Below are 19,325 nucleotides of genomic sequence, written 5' to 3' on the forward strand. Positions count from 1 at the left end.
CCCCCCACTCTTTGCTTGACCCCATTCTCTGCCCCCTCACCCCGCTCAAATCCTGACAATAGACACCAGATGGCTTCACCCTCTTGCCCCTACTCTGAATATCTTTCCTCCTCCTCTTGTCTGTGCCAAATTCCGCCCTTTGCCCTTGACTCTGCCCCCACCCTGGGTATCCTTCCTCCCCTTCCGTGCCAAACTCCACCCCTTGGCCTAGCCTCTGCCCCCCACTCTAAGTATCCTCCCTGATCACCGATTCAAACCCCAGCCCCTACTGGCCTGGGTCAGCCCCCAATCCCACCAGGGTCTCACCTCGAAAGTAAGTTTGTTCTTTTCCTGGTTGGCGAAAGGCGCAGGCTCGCTGACCACGCCGGTGAGGTAATCCTCCACGAACTCCATGGTGCTGGCAAACTTGTTCTTCTTGTCGTCCCGGGAGTCGTTCAGGTTGGAGTCGTAGCTGCAGTAGTGGGTTGTTGTGAGTGGGGATGGTGGCTCCTGGCTCCATTCCCATCCGGGCCTTCCCACCCATCCACACTCCACCCATCACCCCCTGAAAGCACATCCTCTAGGTTGTAAACTCTTTGTGGGCAGGAAATATGTCTGTTAACTTTTATATCATCCTCTCCTAAGTGCTTAATACAGTGCTTTGCACACAGGAAGCGCTCAGTGAATGAATGAACAACCCGGGGCCTCACTCTTTGATGGTGATGGCCGTGGGGATCTCGGTCCAGAGGCGAGCAAACTTGACGGGAGTGACAAGCTCCTGGGGGTCCCGGTCCACATGCACGTGCAGCATGAGGTGGCAGAAGGAGGCCCGCAGGTCGAAGGGCAGCACCTCGTCTGCCAGGCACAGGAAGATGAGCTCCACGCCTAGCTGCTTGGAGATCTCGTGGATGGCCAGGTACTGCCGGTCCAGGCACATGCGGGCAAACAGCTTCAGCTGGTACCTGGGAGCAGGGCAGGGCGGGGCGTGAGGTGGGGAAGAGTAGCAGGTGGGGCCTGGAGGCTGTGATGGGGGGAAAAGCAGTGGGCAGGGCCTGAAGGCTGTGAGGAGGAAGACCAGTGGGCAGGGCCTGGAGGCTGTGAGGGAAAGAGGTGGCCTGGACAGGTGAGAGGCTGTGAGTGGGGTGGGGAGGAATCAGCAGCTGTTTCCACTAAGGGCAGATCAAGATGAGGACAGGCTGAAATGGCAGCAGGATGGAGAGAGATTAGACCATTGGAAGAGTTTCTCATCTGTCAGGAGTGTGAGTCCCTGAAGTGGATGGGAAGTCTCTTCAGGGGATGACTCTGCCCTGACTGTTTGGCTTAAGTCACTGTTCTCTGACAGGCCAGAGGACCCCGGCTCCCGCCGGGCCGACCCCTCCGAACTTCCTCCCTCCATCCCCGGCCTGACCAAACTACCAGAGGCTAGCTAGGCATAAACCCTCCTCTGGTGGGGTGGTGAGGAGTCAGCTGGCCCGGAAAGAGTCTGCAACCTCCATAAGAGAAGCAGCATGGCCTAGTGGATAGAGCATGGACTTGGGTTCTAATTCTGGTTCTTTCACTTGTGTGCTGAGTGACCTTGGGCACGTCACTTACACTTCTCTGTGTCTGTTACTTCATCCATAAAATGGGAATTAAGACTCTGAGCCCCATGTGAGACATGAACTATGTTGTATCTACCCCAGAGCTTAGAACAGTGCTTGACACATAGTAAGTGTTTAACAAATGCCGTCATTATTATTACCTCCCTTCCACTCCTACCAGAAGAGGAGGTCTGGAATTCCACTCCAGCTAGGATCCTCCTCCACCCTCGGAGTCTGGGGTGTGTGCTACCCTGCTCATTCAAGCTCTCATCCTATCCCGTCTGGACTACTGCACTAGCCTTCTCTCTGATCTCCCATCCTCGTGTCTCTCTCCACTTCAATCCATACTTCATGCTGCTGCCCGGATTATCTTTGTCCAGAAACGCTCTGGACATATTACTCCCCTCCTCAAAAACCTCCAATGGCTACCGATCAATCTGCGCATCAAGCAGAAACTCCTCACCCTGGGCTTCAAGGCTCTCCATCACCTCGCCCCCTCCTACCTCACCTCCCTTCTCTCCTTCTACTGCCCAGCCCGCACCCTCCGCTCCTCCACCACTAATCTCCTCACTGTACCTCGCTCTCGCCTGTCCCGCCATCGACCCCCGGCCCACGTCATCCCCCGGGCCTGGAATGCCCTCCCTCTGCCCATCCGCCAAGCTAGCTCTCTTCCTCCCTTCAAGGCCCTGCTGAGAGCTCACCTCCTCCAGGAGGCCTTCCCAGACTGAGCCCCTTCTTTCCTCTCCCCTCGTCCCCCTCTCCATCCCCCCGTCTTACCTCCTTCCCTTCCCCACAGCACCTGTATATATGTATATATGGTTGTACATATTTATTACTCTATTTATTTATTTATTTATTTATTTTACTTGTACATTTCTATCCTACTTATTTTATTTTGTTGGTATGTTTGGTTCTGTTCTCTGTCTCCCCCTTTTAGACTGTGAGCCCACTGTTGGGTAGGGACTGTCTCTATGTGATGCCAATTTGTACTTCCCAAGCGCTTAGTACAGTGCTCTGCACATAGTAAGCGCTCAATAAATACGATTGATTGATTGATTGATTGATTGGAAAGGTCTGGCGACCAGGGTAGTCACAGGGTCAGGGGATGGACTACAGGGGCTGGCGTCAGAGATCCAGGGGAGCCCAAGCACCTGTAGTAGCTGAGCACATTCTCGTCGTGGGCATTGCCGGCGCGGGCCTCCTGTGCCAACTGGCGGACGCTCTTCTCGTGCTGCTCGTTGTTCCGGTCACTCCAAGTCAGCCACACCTCCTCTTCCGAATACTCGATGGTCAGGTATTCGTGTGCTTGGGACATCTCCTTCACTGGGCGCAGCCTGCAACATCCCCCCCACCCCACCCCCGGCTCCAGTGAGGAGATCTGTCCGTGGGGCAGACCAACCCTTTGTGGTCTAAAACTCTCTCCTTTTGTGTCAGTGATCCCTGGAATGTGTATGCTGAGAGATTTGAGACTGTTCTGAATCCCAGACTCTTCTCATTTTACATGGACTTCATCCACTCCCATGTCTTGTGCTCCCACCTCTGACTTCCAAATCTACCTTGGTAGTGTCAGACTCCCTGCCTTCTCTGCAATCTCGCATCTCCAACTGCCTCCAGGGCATCTCTACATGGATGTGCCCCTCTGCCTCCAGGGTATCTCTACATGGATGTAGCCCCTCAAGCTCAACATATCTAAAACTGAACTCATTTTCCCTCCAAAGTCTTCTCCTCCATCTGAAAATGATTCAGTACTTATGTACCCATTAAGCTCCCTGAAGAAAGGGACTGTGTCAACTTAAAGATAGGGATTTCTGCGAAAGCAGGACGGCCTAGTGGAAAGAGCATGGGGCTGGAAGTCCCAGGGCGACCTGGGTTCTAATCCCAGCTCTTCCACTTGTCTGCTGTGTGAACTTGGGCAAGTCACTTCACTTCTCTGTGACTCAGTTATCTCATCTGTAAAATGAGGATTAATTCCCTTCCCTCTGACAGATTTTGAGTCCCATGTGAGACAGGGATTGTGTCCAATCTGATTACCTTGTATCTATACCAGCACTTAGAACAGTGTTTGATACACAGTAAGTGTTTAACAGATACCATCATTTTTCTACTGTGCTCTCCCAAATGCTTAGTTCAGTGCTCTGCACACAGGAGGTGCTCAGTAAATACTACTGAAGATGGATGGATTTCTACTTCTGGGGCATGTTTCCAAGTAAGAAGAAGAAAGAAGAAAAAAGGAGAAGTAAGAAGAAGAAAGAAGAAGAGAGAAGAAAGGAGACAAAGAAGAAGAGGAAGAAGAAGAAAAGAGAAGAAAGGAGATGAAGAAGAAGAAGAGAAGAATGGAGACAAAGAAGAAGAAGAAGAAAAGAGAAGAAAGGAGACGAAGAAGAAGAAAAAAAGAGAAGAAAGGAGATGAAGAAGAAGAAGAAAAGAGAAGAAAGGAGACGAAGAAGAAGAAAAAGAGAGAAGAAAGGAGACGACGAAGAAGAAGAAAAGAGAAGAAAGGAGACAAGGAAGAAGAAGAAAAGAGAAGAAAGGAGACAAAGAAGAAGAAAAGAGAAGGAGACGAAGAAGAAGAAAAGAGAAGAAAGGAGATGAAGAAGAAGAAAAGAGAAGAAAGGAGACGAAGAAGAAGAAAAGTGAAGAAAGGAGATGAAGAAGAAAAGAGAAGAAAGGAGATGAAGAAGAAGAAGAGAATAAAAAAGAAGAAAGGAGATGAAGAAGAAAAGAGATGAAGAAGAGAAGAAAAGAGAACAAAGGAGACAAAGAAGAAGAAAAGAGAAGAAAGGAGATGAAGAAGAAGAAAAGAGAAGAAAGGAGGAGAAGAAGAAAAAGAAGAAAAGAAGAAGAGAAGAAAAAAGAGGAAGAAAAGAAGAAGAGGAGGAGGAGGAGGGAGGAGGAGGAGGAAGAGTGTCAGAGAGCAGGAGGGAGTGGTGAGGAAACAGTGGAGGACGAGAAGGAAGATCAGAGTGGGGAGGGGTAGGCAGGCGGGAGTGTGATGCAGGGAGCCCCCGGCCCCTTACTCTGTCTTGATGAGTATGTCACTGTTCTTGGGGTCCAGGACACACTTGCAAATGAGTTCCTGGGTGACGGGGATGGCGATGTGGTTGGAGACGCACAGGTCTGAGAGGTAGTCCAGGAACCTGCGGGGGAGGAAAGAGAACAGGCCTGGGCAGTCAGCGCAGTGCCTGTCGGAATGGTGGGGCAGAGCGTGGAGGGGTGCAAGACAGGTGGACGGGGAGGGGAGAGCAGGAGACCGGGGGATAGGAGGGTGGGGGCAGGAAAAGGAGCTCAGGGAGACGTGGTCGGGATCACAGGACTTAGTACAGTGCTCTGCATGCAGGAAGCATGTAATAAATACCATCGATTGACCGATTGATGATCGGTGATCAGGCAACAGGAGCAGGAGCCGGATTAAACAGGAGATGGGACAGAGAACGGAGAGATCGGAGAACAGATAGATCAGAGACAGAGCATAAGAATGGGGAAAGGGGTAGGGAAGTGTGTCATCTATGCACTTCGATCTCTACCATTTGGGCGTTTGGGATTCACCTCACTCTCAGTTCCGCAGCACTTAAGGACATATCCCTAATTTATCTATTTATATTAATGGCCATCTCCCCCTCTAGATTGTGAGCTCACTGTGGGCAGGGAACGTTTCTAACAACCCTGACATAGGGTACTGTCCCAAGAACTTAGTACAGTGCTCTGAACACAGTAAGGGCTCAATAAATACCGTTGATTGATCTGACTTTCCCTCTACCTCCCCACTGACTATTTGAGTCTAGGTGTCAAGAGACTAGTAGAAAAAAGAGTGAAAGTAGCTCATTGTAGGCAGGGAACGTGTCTGCCGTCTCTGAGCGTGGCGTACTGCTTAAAGCACGGGCCCAGGAATCATGGGTTCTAATACTGGTTCTGCCACTTGTCTGCTGTGTGATCTTAAGCAAGTCACTTCACTTCTCTGTGCCTCAGTGCCCTCATCTGTAAAATAGGGATTAAAAGTGGGAGCCCCATGTGGGACAGGGACTGTGTCCAACCTGATTACATTATATCTACCCCAGCACTTAGAAAGGTGCCCCGCACATAGTAAACAATTTAAAAATACCATATCGTTATTATTACTCTTCCAAGAGCTTAGTACAGTGCTCTGCACATAGCACTGTGTAAGGGCTCATTAAATATCATTGATGATGAAGTGGGTAGGAGAGAGGGGACTGCAAGAACAGGGAAGCAGGGACAGGGGAGCAGCAGCTGGGGGGGCGAGGGCATAGGCACGGTGTCCACCTGGGTTCCCGGTTCTTGCGCACTAGCGAAACAAAGGTCTCCACCTCTGTCTTGGTGATGTGCTTCTCTAAGAGTTTGCGGTTGTTGTGCAGCAGGGCCGTGATGGTGTCCTCGGCCAGGATGTCATAGCCGATCTGAGACTGCATCATGCCAAACTGCTTGGCAATGTGCTCCTGCAGGCACGGGGGACGTTGTCAGCAAACGGCGGAGCCGACAGAAACCCAGGCCCCTCACCTCTTGGGGCTAACCCCAACGCCCCCCCTCATACTAACCCCAATCCCTGAGGGCTCCAGAGGCAGCCCAGCTAAGAGGAGGGAGGGGAGAGTGCAATGAAGGCAGATGGGAGGCTGCTTGGGGGCTGCAGGATTGAGTCAGAGGGTGGGAGAAAGGCCAGCTGCAGCGTGGCGAGGGATCTGAGGCTCAGGGCTGGTGGAAGGATTGGGGCGGAGGGCCGGTGGAGAGGATGAGTGCCGTTCTGACTTGTTTGCTGGACAGAAAGAATTTAGGGCAGGGGGACTGGTCCTGACTGGCCTTTGTTCCAAACCCCAGGGAAGGTGGAGATGGGGACGGAGGCAGGGGAACATTCCCTCATTCACAAGCGACATATCCAAGTCAGAGGGGTTCAGAGAGGGTCTGGAAAGGTGGGGAGGCCGGAGATCGGTCAGAGAGGCCGAGGAGTGATGAGGGGGAGTGGGCCGGGGTCCCCACACCTGGTTCTTGCGGTAATCCTCCTGGGAGTGGCGCAGGACGCGGTAACAGAGACGGAACATATATTGGTACGGCGCATTCTTCTGGTCTGACAGCTCCTCCAGCCTCACCAGGGGCCCCTCTCCGCCTTTGTCCTTGAAAGGAGCCTTCAAGATGCCAAAGATCTGGGGGCGGGGAGAGAGAAGTTGGAGCGGGGACCGGCTGAAACGGTACCCAGAGGCTCCGGCCAGAGAAGAATCACCCCGGGGGGCGGGGGAAGCGGAATGTTCCCCTCTAAACTGTAAGCTCGTTGTGGGCAGGGAATGTGTCTGTTTATTGTTACATAGTACTCTCCCAAGCGCTCAGTATAGTGCTTTGCATACAGAAAGCACTCAGGAAATTCAATTGATTGATTGGAGGAGGAGGAGGAGGAGGAGGAGGAAGAGGAATCCGGGGCTCAGCATATCTCGAGCCCTGAGTAGCTCCTGCCTAGGCTTGGCTCAGGGACTTGGGCCAGGCAACAGTAGCAGCGGCAGCTGATGGGACCAGGGTGAGGTCGGGTTGGGGGAGAAATACAAAGGGAGTACAGGGGAGGGGTCTCCATGGGGTCTCCACCTCCTGGGCAAACTCTCCTCCAAGCACAGATGTCCTCTGCTGGACCCTTTATTTCTATTTGTTCTGATGACTTGACACCTGTCCACATGCTTTGTTTTGTTGTCTGTCTCCCCCTTCTAGACTGTGAGCCTGTTGTTGGGTAGGGGCCATCTCTATATGTTGCTGACTTGTACTTCCCAAGCGCTTAGTACAGTGCTCTGCACACAGTAAGCACTCAATACGATGGAATGAATGAATGACCCATTTCCAGGCCCTTTCACCCCAATCCCTGGCCACCCCTTGGCCCTGGCCCCGCCCCTAACCTGTTTGAGGATATTCTGCTCACGCATCAGCTTCTGCCGCTCACGGTTGGGCTTGAGCACCGCGACGTCCAACACGTTCTGCCCATTGTTGGGGACATCGCTGACAAAGAACACCAGATCCTCCAGCAGCTGGATCACAAACCTGCCAGGGAGAGGAGGGGTTTCAGTGGCCCAGCCCTATCCTGCTCCCAGCCCCTGTAAGTTGGACCTAATCATCATCATGGTGGTGTTTGTGAAGTGCTTACTATGTGTCAATCACTGTTCCGTGCGCTGGGGCAGATACATGATGATCCTATCGGATGCAATCCCCATCTCACAAGGGGCTCACAGCTTAAATAGGCGGGAGAATAGATATCAAATCCCCATGTAACAGGTGAGGAAACTGAAACCCAGAGAAGTGAAATGGTTTGACCAAGGTTACCCAGTAGGCGAGAGGCCGAGCGCCAGGATTAGAGCCCCCAGGTCTTCTTACTCCCAGACCCGGGCTCTTTCCATTAAGCCACACTGCTTCAAATCTGTGAGGAACAGTGCTTTGCACATAGTAAGCGCTTAACAAATACCATCATCATCATCATCATCTGGGACATCCCAATACCTGTCTCCCACCTCCCCTGGGCCTCAGAAATGGCCAACGAATTCTGAGCCTGTCCATTCCCTCTGCCCCACTCGGGCCCAAGGAGGTCTGGATCCAAACACCACCAGACTGGGCAGTTCTCGGTTCACAGGAGTTCGGGAGGAAGAGGAGGCGTTGCGGGAATCTGTTGCTCAGGGTTGGAATCGCCTTCCTCCCCACCTCCGCCCAACAGTGAGTCAGGAAATGTCAGCCTTCCCCTCAGTGGGTAGAGAAGGGACGAGGGCGGAGGGCTTCCACGTCTCGGAAATGTCCGGTCCCACACTGGAGCCCGTGGCCAGAACCAGCCCTCCCCCATCAGCCCCGCCACTCCCCGCACTGGAGCCCGGCTCCGGGCCCCCGGTGAGCCACCTGCGGTCGTTCTGACTGATGAAGCCAGCATTCAGCTTGTCCACAGCGCTGGCCAGCATGGAGCTGGCGTCGTTGGCAAAGTCGAGGTCGCGGATCTCCGACACGGGCACAGATACGATGGCAAACGCCTCCTTGTCCTCCTTGGCCGGGCAGGTGCCAAGCTGCAGGGTGGGGCAGTTTACAGGGGTCGGCGGGGAGGGCACAGCCTTCAGGTCCCCTGAATGCTTAACAACTGGCACCAACCAACCGCGCACTGACGTCCTCACAGCTTCCTGGGGCACCTTCGTCCTCTTGCTGTTAACTAAGCACTCGTTCCCTGCCACTCCCTCCTCCCGCTTCTCCTTGTCCTTTTCCTCCTCCTCTTCCTCCTCCTGTCTGTAATGGATTTTAGTATAATAATAATATTTAAGTGCTTACTATGTGCCAAGCACTGTTCTAAGCACTGGATTAGATAAAAAGGTCATCAGGTTGTCCCACTGGGGCTCACAGTCTTCATCCCCATTTTGCAGATGAGGTAACTGAGGCACTGAGAAGTGAAGTGACTTTTTTATGGCATTTATTAAGCGCTTACTATGTGCAAAGCACTGTTCTAAGCACTGGGGAGGTAACAAGGTGATCAGGTTGCCCCACGGGGGGCCCACAGTCTTCATCCCCATTTTGTAGATGAGGGAACTGAGGCCCAGAGAAGTGAAGTGACTTGCCCAAAGTCACCCAGCTGACAAGCGGCGGAGCTGGAATTAGAACCCACAACCTCCGACTCCCAAACCTGGGCTCTTTCCACTGAGCCACGCTGCCTCTTCCCCACGTCAGTATTAACCCTTTCGTTCTCACAACAACACTCTTCCATTATAGTGAGGTTTAGAAACTTGTTGGAGTGATTGCTCCAGGGTTATTACTGGGAATCATAACCTCTCCAGAATCTATTTGACTGCTTGTGGCTAACTGTGTGCTCCTCATATCTACTAACTCTACCGTACTCTTCCGAGCACTTAGTATATACATATTAGGAGCTCAATAAATACTACGGAATGATTGATAACTGTAGTGTTTGTTAAGCACTTACTATATAATAATTATGATACTTGTTAAGCGCTTACTATGTGCCAAGCACTGTTCTAAGCCCTGAAGTAGGTACAAGGTAATCGGGTTGTCCCACATGGGGCTCACAGTCTTTATCCCCATTTTACAGACAAGATAACTGAGGCACAGAGAAGTTAAGTGGCTTGCCCAAGTTCACACAGCAGGTATGCAGCAGAGCCGGAATGAGAACCCAGCTCCTCTGACCCCCGGGCCTGAACTCTTTCCGCTGGGGCACCCTGCTTCGAATTCCTGACCCTGGGCCCCACCAAATCCTGCAATGCCATAGTTCCCAACTCCCCCTAATACTCCAAGCCCTCGATTCCCAGCCCAGCCAATTCCTCCCCGTTCCCGCCGTACCATGAGCCGGATGGGTCTCTCCTCCTCGATGTCGATGGGGACGTTTGTACTTTGGATCCAGGTGTTGGTGCACAGGTGCCGGAGCCGCACGTACGAGTTTCTGCGGCCAGAAGGGGCCGGAGGAGGAGAAAGAAGTCGAAATGACTCTCAAGGTAAGGGAGGCTGCTCTCCCACCCACCCTCTGCCTCATTCATTCATTCATTCGTATTTATTGAGCGCTTACTGTGTGCAGAGCACTGTACTAAGCGCTTGGGAAGTACAAGTTGGCAACATATAGAGACGGTCCCTACCCAACAGTGGGCTCACCGGGGCCCATTTCAGGGTGCACTGTTTGATGTCAGGGTCCATTTGTAATCCCTTGAGGGTCCAGGCCAGAGAGCTTACCTCCTCCAGGAGGCCTTCCCAGTCTGAGCCCCCTTTTTCCTCTCCACCTCCCCATCCCCCCCGCCCTACCTCCTTGCCCTCCCCACAGCACTTGTATATATTTGTACAGATTTATTACTCTATTTTCCTTGTATATATTTACTATTCTATTTATTTTGTTAATGATGTGCATGCAGCTGTAATTATATTTGTCCTGACGATTTTGACACCTGTCTACATGTTTTGTTTTGTTGTCTGTCTCCCACTTCTAGACTGCGAGCCCACTGTTGGGTAGGGACCATCTATGTTGCCGACTTGTACTTCCCAAGTGCTTAGTACAGTGCTCTGCACACAGTAAGCGCTCAATACATACGATTGAATGAATGAAATGAATCTGTGCCCCCACAGGGCAGTGGATGGGTTCTCAGATAATGGGACGTTTCCAGTAAGACTCTGAGGGTTCCTGGACTTCCAGGTTTAAGAGGACAATTGGGACTGTTGGGTGCTTGGGCAGCTCTCCCTGAGCATGCTCCAGCTCCAGGACGACAAGTCCCAGAAGGTTTGGTATCTTCAGCAAGCTTGGACCCCATCCGGGGCTCACTAGCAGGGGGAGAGGAGGGGATGAGGAAGAGATGTGGAGGGAGGGGGAGGAAAGCAGGGAAGGAAAGCGGGAGAGGGACAAACCTAGGTAGAACTTAAGGGAGGGGACCCAAGTCCCTGGAATCCACCACAGACCCAGGCCATCCCCCACCTTGCCCAGGCAGTACCGTGGCACAAAGGAGTCGGTCTTCTGCAGCGTGGTGGGGTCCAGCTCAAAGAGAGAGGCGATGTCGTTGCCGTGGGGCACGGCCACCAGCCGGTACTTGATCTTCTCCCCCACATTCCTGCGGCTGGCCCGTCCCGGGCCGCCCTGAACCCCGACACAGACCCCGTGAATCCCAGGTCCCTTATCTCGCTCTGGACCGCCCTGGGCTCCACCACAGGCCTCATGAAACCCATGTCCCTTCTCCCACCCTGGACCCCCCTAAATCCCCCTCCATCAGGAAGCCAACTCCCACACCCACTCCCACGCCCAGCATGGAGAGTCCAGAGCCGAGCCTGGAGCCACTCACCGTTTCTGCCTTGGGCTCGGCTGCGTCTCCCTTGTAACTGGGGTTTTCCTGGAAATGAAATTGGAGCACGAGGTTCCCCCAGGGCTGAAAGCCCCCATCCCAAGCCCTCGCCCTCCCCACCGACCCTAGGCTGCAGGGGCTGTCAGCCGATGGGAAGCACTGAGTGCTCAGCCCCTCCCCTTGCCCTCGGTTTTGGCCACTCTTCTGTCTCTCAGGCTGCCCCTCCCCGAACCCCTCACCAGCTGGGACCCATCCCAGACCCCCAGGACTCACCTCGGCGGCCAGGTAATTGCCCGTGGCCAGGTGTTTGAAGCGGTACAGACCGTTCCAGTGACCGGCTCCTCCCCGGCATGGGTCATGGTGAACCACCTATGGGAAAGGGTGGGAGAGGAGGCTCAGTGAGTGAGAAGAGGAAGGAAAGCTGTCGGGAGAGCTGGGGACCGGGCAGAAACCTGTCCTCCTGCCCCCCCAAAGTCTTCTCCATTACACCTCAAGCCCCGCGAGGGCGGGATCTTCCTTCAATTCTGTACGTTCCCAAAGCATCCACAACACTACACTGCTGCTCCTGCCCCCTCTTTCTCACCTCCACTTCCCAGAGGGCGTTGGAGCTGGTGGCAGACGTGGCGGATTGGCGTAGGGTCGTGCGCAGAAACACCTGCAGCTTGGCCTTGTATTCGTCGCACGTCAGGAACTTCTCCTGCTCCGCGTGGAACAGCCGCACCACGTCGCCCTGCCGGTGGTGGTGGAGGAGGACTGAGAAGGGGGACGCAGGACCCGGGGGGCGGGAGCCGGGGTGGGGAAGAAATCAGGCAGCGGGGAATTGGACGTGGGGGGTCTCAAGAAATGCGGAGGGAGCAGAGCTGGGAGCTGTCTGGAGGTAGCCACGGATGGGTGACCGCAGTCCCTTACCCCTTTCAACACCTCCTCCAGGTGATCTCGGAACTGCATAAAGAGGTTGATTTTCCAGCTGGTGTTGCCATTGACTGAGTTGACCTGGGCAGAAGGAAGAAAAGTCAAAACACCACCATCATCCTCCAGAGTTATTTACTGAGCAACTACTGTGTGCAGAACACCTGTACTGAGTGCTCGGGAGAGAACAATACCAGTCCCTGCCCTCAAGGAGCTTACAGTCTTATGGGGGAAAACAAGTAGACATAAATTATTTCTGAATACGGGCAGCAAGAGAAAAAACATCGCTTTAACTAATAATATGAATACACAAATATCAATCAATAAAAATAATAATTGTGGTATTTGTTGAGTGCTTACTCTGTGCCAGGCACTGAATTAAGTGCTGGGGTAAATATAAAGTAACTGGGTTGGACACAGTCCCTGTCTCCCATGGGGCTCAAAGACTTAATCCCCATTCTACAGATGAGGTAACTGAGGCACAGAGAAGTAAAGTGACTTGCCCAAAGTCACACTGCAGATATGTGATGATGACAGGATTTGTTAAGCACTTACTATGTGCCAAGCACTGTTCTAAGCCCTGGGGGAGATACAAGGTATTATCAGGTTGTCCCACATGGGGCTCACAGTCTTAATTCCCATTTTACAGATGAGGTAACTGAAGCCCAGAGAAGTTAAGTGACTTGTCCAATGTCACACAGCTGACAAGTGGTGGACCTGGGATTAGAACCCACAATTTCTGACTCTCAAGCCCATGCTCTTTCCACTAAGCCACGCTGCTTCTCCGTGTGGCGGAGCCAGGATTAGAATACAGGTCCTTCTGACTTCTGGGCCCATGATCTACCCACTAGGCCACACTGCTTCTCAGCATATGCAGATTGGACACAGTCCCCTTTCCATCCAGTGTTCACAATCATAAACAATATAGACCGAGATATAGCTAAAGGGTACGTATAGACAGGAAAAAAATTAGCAAAGACTGGTAAAAAGAGTACAGAAATATCAATAATAATCATTGCGGTACTTGTAAGCATTTACTATATAATAATAACAATAATGATGGTATTTGTTAAGCGCTTACTATGTGCAAAGCACTGTTCTAAGCGCCAAGCACTGTTCTAAGAGCTGGGATAGGTTGGTACAAATTAATCAGGTCAGTCCCTGTCCCACATGGGGCTCACACTCCTACTTAGATGGGATTTAGTCCCCATTTTACAAATAACAAGCATAGAGAAGTTAAGTGACTTGCCCATGGTCACACAGCAGACCGGAGGCAGAGCCAGGATTGGAACCCAGGTCCTCTTACTCCCAGGCCTGTGCTTTTTCTAATAGGCTATGCTGTTTCTCACAGAAAGAAGGGAAGAAGGGCAATCAATCGCTAGCATTTATTAAGCATTTACTGGGTGCAGAGCACTGCACTAAGTGCTTGGGAGTGTGCAATACAATAAATTCCACAAGGAATTTAAAATCATGCAGGGGAGACAGTTATTAAAATAAATTACAGACAAGAGAAGCAGAAGAGTATGAGTATTTGCACAAAAATGTGATGGGGCTAGGGGTGGGTACATAGGTGATGCATAGGAAAGGAGAATGTGGGAGTGGAGAGAGGTTAGTCAGAGAAAACTTCCTGGAGGAGATATGATTTTAATAGTGTTTTGAAAATGGGCAAAGTGATGGTCTGTTGGTAATGAAAAGGGAGGCAGAGGAGAAGACCAGGCTGGAGAGGGGCAAGAGATGTGTCTGGGGGGTGGGGATGGGGTGACCTCAGGATCCGGGGTCCCTCAGCCCCAGCTCTCCTCACCCCCGCCTCACCTCCTTGCAGCCGGCATTGTCACTCAGTTCATAGCTGCTGGCGTGCAGAGGCTGCCCTGCATTGACGGGGTTCAGAATCACCTTGTCTCCCACAACGACCTGGGAGGTAAGGAGTTGGAGTCAGAGGTGTTCCCAGAGGGGCGGGGACTCCCGGGCCCCAGATTCCCGTTCCTGAAGCCTGGGCCTGGAGGGACCACTAGAGTCCCCACCCCCGGCACCACCGCCTCCCCCACTTTTGCCTTTTCCTCTCCAGCCTGCTCCCCTTCCTGCCAGAGCTTCCCCCTCGTGCACCCATCATCCCTCCCTCCTCCTCCCTAGCCAGGCTTCCCAACCGTGTCCCCCCGGCTTCAAATCCTATCCAGTCCCCTCATGCTCATTTAGCCCCCTCCTCACCTCAACCCACTCCCCACAGCTCCCGCCCTGCCCAGCCTTCTTTCAGTCCCCTTTCTCCCACCCTTCACAGCCTGCTCACAGCCCCCTCCTGCTCCTCATACCCACTCCTACCCCTCACAGCCCTCGCCTGCTCCTCACACCGACCCTCCTGCTGTTCACGGCTCCCTCTTGATCCGCAGAGCCTCCTCACAGCCTCTTTCTCCACACAACCCCCTTATACCCCACTCTCCTCACATTACTCCTGTCCCTCACAGTCCCATCCTCATCCTCAAACCTTTCTCAAAGTGCCCTCCTGCTCCTCACCGACCCCCTTGCTCCTCACACTCCCTTCATTCATTCATTCAATCATATTTATTGAGCACTTACTGCGTGCAGAGCACTGTACTAAGCGCCTGGGAAGTACAAGTTGGTAACATATAGAGATGGTCCCTACCGAACAACAGGCTCAGTCTAGAAAACTTTGGAGAATGAGGGCATCGATCCCACTACCTCTCACATGCTAAGCGAGCGCTCTACCATTTGAGCTAATTCCCCTTAGCTCCTATGCCTCAGCCTCCTCACAGCCTCCTCCTAATAATAATAATAATGGCATTTGTTAAGCGCTTACTATGTGCAAAGCACTCTAAGCGCTGGGGAGGTAACAAGGTGATCAGGTTGTCCCACAGGGGGCTCACAGTCTTAATTCCCATTTTACAGATGAGGGAACTGAGGCACAGAGAAGTTAAGTGACTTGCCCAAAGTCACACAGCTGACAACTGGCGGAGCCTGGATTTGAACCCATGACCTCTGACTCCAAAGCCCGTGCTCTTTCCACTGAGCCACACTCCTGTACCGCATAGCCTCCAAACTGCCCTTCTCTGCCCACTCACGGCCAACCTCTCCCAGCCCCCTCCCCACACCTCACAACCTCCTCACTACCCCCTCAACTCCCCTCTCACCCCCACAATCCCCCTCCACCCCCTCACAGCCCTTCCCTCAGCCCCCTCCTTCCAGGCCTTACGTTGTCACCATTGCTGCGCAGTTTCCAGAAAGGCTGGATGAAGAGCCAGGAGCCTTCGTTTCCGGTGGCATCCAGCGTGACCCGCATGGCGTTCTTCTCCAGCAACGCAGGCAGCCGCTTGTTCACCGTCAGGTACTTGTTGCTCTTCATGTGGAGAAGCTGGGGGCCGGGCACAGAGCTGAAGGCCCCAGTGGGCCTGGGAGCTGGGCCGGACCATGGGCCGGGCACCAATCTGGGCGGGCAGGAGGTCTAAGGGGTGAGTGCCCAGGTGACCGGGAGGCTGGGGGGGATGCTCAGGGGATCGAGCGGCCCTGGGGGCTGGGGAAGGGCCCAGGTCAGGCCTGGACTAAGCCCAGATGACGGGAGCAAGGGGGAAGGCTCACCTGGATGACGCTGCCATACTTCACCACATCCCCATGAACCTTCTTGTTTTCTGTCTCATTCTGCTTCTGCTCCATCTGGGCTGCATGCTGTGTGCCAGGGGGAATGAGAGGGGACAGGCAGGGTCAGGAGGGAGCAGAGAAGGGGCAGCACAGAGAGCTGGGCAGCAACTCCCACCCCAGTATCTCCACCAGCAGGGTCTTGGCCAGGTCCTCTGGCAGTCATCTCACCCAGCTCCTGCCCCTAAGCAAGGAGGGGAGAGCAGCAGGGGTTTTGAGCACTGAGGGAGGAAGGCAGGGACTGGAACGACTGGGGAAGAGGAGCAAGAGCTAGAAGTGCTGGGGAGAGAGAGGCCAGGGGCCGGGGAGATTGGTCTGTGCCTTCTCGTTTGAAAAATAGACCCAAGAGAACCGACAACCTAGAATGGCCTAGTGGAGAGAGGAGGGGCCTGGGAGTTAGAAGGATCTGCGTGGCTCAGTGGAAAGAGCACGGGCTTTGGAGTCAGAGGTCAGGGGTTCTAATCCCGGCTCCGCCAATTGTCACGTCACTTCACTTCTCTGTGCCTCAGTTCCCTCATCTGTACAATGGGGATTAGAACTGTGAGCCCCCCGTGGGGCAACCTGATCACCTTGTATCCCCCCAGCGCTTAGAACAGTGCTTTGCACATAGTAAGAGTTTAACAAATACCATCATCTGGGTTCTTTGCTGTGTAACCCGAGGCAAGTCATTTCACTTCTCTGTGCCTCAGTCACATGATGATGATGATGGTATTTGTTAAGCGCTTACTATGTGCAAGGCACTGTTCTAAGCGCTGGGGGGATACAAGGTGATCATATTGTTCCACGTGGGGCTCACGGTCTTAATCCCCATTTTACAGATGAGGGAACTGAGGCACAGAGAAGTGAAGTGACTTGCCCAAAGTCACACAGCTGACAATTGGCGGAGCGGGGATTTGAACCCATGACCTCTGACTCCAAAGCCCATACTCTTTCCACTGAGCCACGCTGCTTCTCAGCTTCTCACATCATCTATAAAATGGAGATTAAGATGATTGAATGAATGAAGGAATTCAGTCATGTTTATGAAGCGTTTACTGTGTGCAGAGCAAGTGCTGTCAGTCGTGTTTATTGAGCACTTACTGTGTGCAGAGCACTGTACCGTTATTCATTCTTTCTTTCAGTCGTATTTATTGAGCACTTGCTGTGTGCAGAGCACTGTACCACGCACTTGGAAAGTACAACAGAGAAGCAGCGTGGCTGAGTGGAAAGAGAGCGGATTTGGGAGTCGGAGATCGTGGGTTGTAATCCCGACTCCGCCACTTGTCTGCTGTGTGACTTTGGGCAAGTTGCTTAACTTCTCTGGGCCTCAGTTACCTCATCTGTAAAATGGGGCTGAAAACTGTGAGCCCCACGTGGGACAACCTGATTGCTATGTATCTACCCCAGCACTTTTAGAACAGTGCTTGGCACATTTTAAACGCTTAACAAATACCATTATTATTATTAGAGAAGCAGCGTGGCTCAATGGTAAGAGCATGGGCTTTGGTATCAGAGGACGTGGGTTCTAATCCCGGCTCCCCCACGTCTGCTGTGTGACCTTGGGCAAGTCACTTTCCTTCTCTGAGCCTCAGTTACCTCATCTGTAAAATGGGGATTAAGACTGTGAGCCCCACGTGGGACAAGGTGATCACCTTGTACCACCCTCAGGGCTTAGAACAGTGCTTTGCACATAGTGAGCGCCTAACAAATGCCATTATTATTATTATTGTGAGTCTCACGTGGGACATTGTGTCCAACCTGATTAGCTAGTATCTTCCCCTGTGCTTAGTATAGTGCCCAGCTCATAGTAAGCGCTTATCAAATACCGTAAAAGGGGTCGGGGGGCTGTGCCCTGGCAGGGTTTCACTCACCTGCAGTTTCTGCAGCAGGACAACATCCGCAATCTTGTCCTTGTCCTGCTTGGTCTGCTTAGCTTTCCAGTACTGCTTCTGGGCTGAGTAGCGGTTCATGGGACACACCTTGAAAAGGCAGTCTGCCAGGGGAAACAGGGGGAGAACCGTCAGTCTGGGGAGCAGGCGGAGAGCAGGCTCCTCGTCCCGGCAGACCTGGAGCGTGGTGGAAGGTGTCAGCTTCGATGTGGACAGGCTAGGTTGACTGGATGCTGCTGGGAAGGCAGGACTGAGCGCATGTCCCAACTCCGGGGACACCTGGGCACCTGTTTATGGGGTCTGGGCAAGGATGTTGGGGGTCACTGCCCGGGATGTCTGGGCACCAAGAGAACTGAGAGGTAGGGGAGGCCCCAGGCCTCCCAGTGAGCCATGGAACCAAAGACAGACAATTACTATCCTTCACTTCAAAGCTTTATTGAAGGCCCATCTCCTCCAAGAGGCCTTCCCAGAATAAGCCCCACTTTTCCACATCTCCCACTCCCTTCTGTCACCCTGACTTGCTCTCTTTGCTCTTCTCCTGCCTCTCTGCCCCTCGGCACTTATGTATATATCTGTAACTATATTTATTTGTATTGATATCTCCCCGCTCTAGACAGTGAGGAGGGAATGTTACTATTTATTGTTGTATTGTACTTTCCCAAGCACTTAGTACAGTGTTCTGCACACAGTAAGTACTTAATAAACACGACTGAATGAATGAATTTGGTCTGCAATCTCATCCTCTATACTGTAAACTCGCTGCGGACAGGGAAGGTGTCAGTTATATTCATTCATTCACTAATTCAATCGTATTTATTGAGCGCTTACTGTGTGCAGAGCACTTGGGAAGTACAAGTTGGCAACATATAGAGATGGTCCCGTCCCAACAACGGGCTCACAGTCTAGAAGGGGGAGACAGACAACAAAACAAAGCATGTGGACAGGTGACAAGTCATCAGAACAAACAGAATTAAAGCTAAATGCACATCATTAACAAAACAAATAGAATAGTCATGTTACTCCCCTCCTTAAAAATCTCCAGTGGCTGCCTGTCAACCTACGAATCAAGCAAAAACTCCTCACTCCCGGCTTCAAGGCTCTCCATCCTCTCACCCCCTCCTACCTCACCTCCCTTCTCTCCTTCTCCAGCCCAGCCCGCACCCTCTGCTCCTCTGCCGCCACTAACCTCCTCACTGGGCCTCGTTCTCACCTGTCCCGCTGTCGACCCCCGGCCCACATCCTCCCCCTGGCCTGGAAGGCCCTTCCTCCACACATCCGCCAAGCCAGCTCTCTTCCTCCCTTCAAAGCCCTACTGAGAGCTCACCTCCTCCAAGAGGTCTTCCCAGACCGAGCCCCCTCATATTGTACTCTCCCAAGTTCTTAGTGCAGTGCTCTGCACACAGTAAGTGCTCAGTAAATACAATTGATGGACTGAATCACACCCAGCAGGTTGCTGGTATTCAATCTGGGTTGACCCACCTGCACCGTGGTGAGGAGAGTGGCCCTCTGAATCCCCTGACCCTTCCCAGCCGCCCCTCAGGGCAGGCCCTCAGCACAAGGTGGCCAGC

General features: G+C 52.8%; 1 protein-coding gene across 1 annotated transcript in view; it reads right to left on the reverse strand.

The window, feature by feature from the left end:
- Positions 1 to 19,325, reverse strand: part of ITPR3 (inositol 1,4,5-trisphosphate receptor type 3) — a 95,112-nt gene that overhangs the window by 41,114 nt on the left and 34,673 nt on the right. Inside the window, exons 3-20 of the mRNA XM_038749658.1 lie at positions 17,740 to 17,861; positions 15,833 to 15,919; positions 15,450 to 15,608; positions 14,057 to 14,155; positions 12,245 to 12,328; positions 11,919 to 12,065; positions 11,609 to 11,704; positions 11,336 to 11,383; positions 10,991 to 11,133; positions 9,861 to 9,960; positions 8,424 to 8,584; positions 7,442 to 7,583; positions 6,548 to 6,709; positions 5,838 to 6,010; positions 4,577 to 4,696; positions 2,711 to 2,893; positions 690 to 941; positions 307 to 451 (exon numbers count right to left, since the gene is read on the reverse strand). Coding sequence (XP_038605586.1) covers positions 307 to 451; positions 690 to 941; positions 2,711 to 2,893; positions 4,577 to 4,696; positions 5,838 to 6,010; positions 6,548 to 6,709; positions 7,442 to 7,583; positions 8,424 to 8,584; positions 9,861 to 9,960; positions 10,991 to 11,133; positions 11,336 to 11,383; positions 11,609 to 11,704; positions 11,919 to 12,065; positions 12,245 to 12,328; positions 14,057 to 14,155; positions 15,450 to 15,608; positions 15,833 to 15,919; positions 17,740 to 17,861 — 2,423 coding nt within the window. The remainder of the gene's footprint in view (positions 1 to 306; positions 452 to 689; positions 942 to 2,710; positions 2,894 to 4,576; positions 4,697 to 5,837; positions 6,011 to 6,547; positions 6,710 to 7,441; positions 7,584 to 8,423; positions 8,585 to 9,860; positions 9,961 to 10,990; positions 11,134 to 11,335; positions 11,384 to 11,608; positions 11,705 to 11,918; positions 12,066 to 12,244; positions 12,329 to 14,056; positions 14,156 to 15,449; positions 15,609 to 15,832; positions 15,920 to 17,739; positions 17,862 to 19,325) is intronic.

The sequence above is a fragment of the Tachyglossus aculeatus genome, chromosome 7 (assembly GCF_015852505.1).
Source record: "Tachyglossus aculeatus isolate mTacAcu1 chromosome 7, mTacAcu1.pri, whole genome shotgun sequence".
Classification (NCBI taxonomy): domain Eukaryota; kingdom Metazoa; phylum Chordata; class Mammalia; order Monotremata; family Tachyglossidae; genus Tachyglossus; species Tachyglossus aculeatus.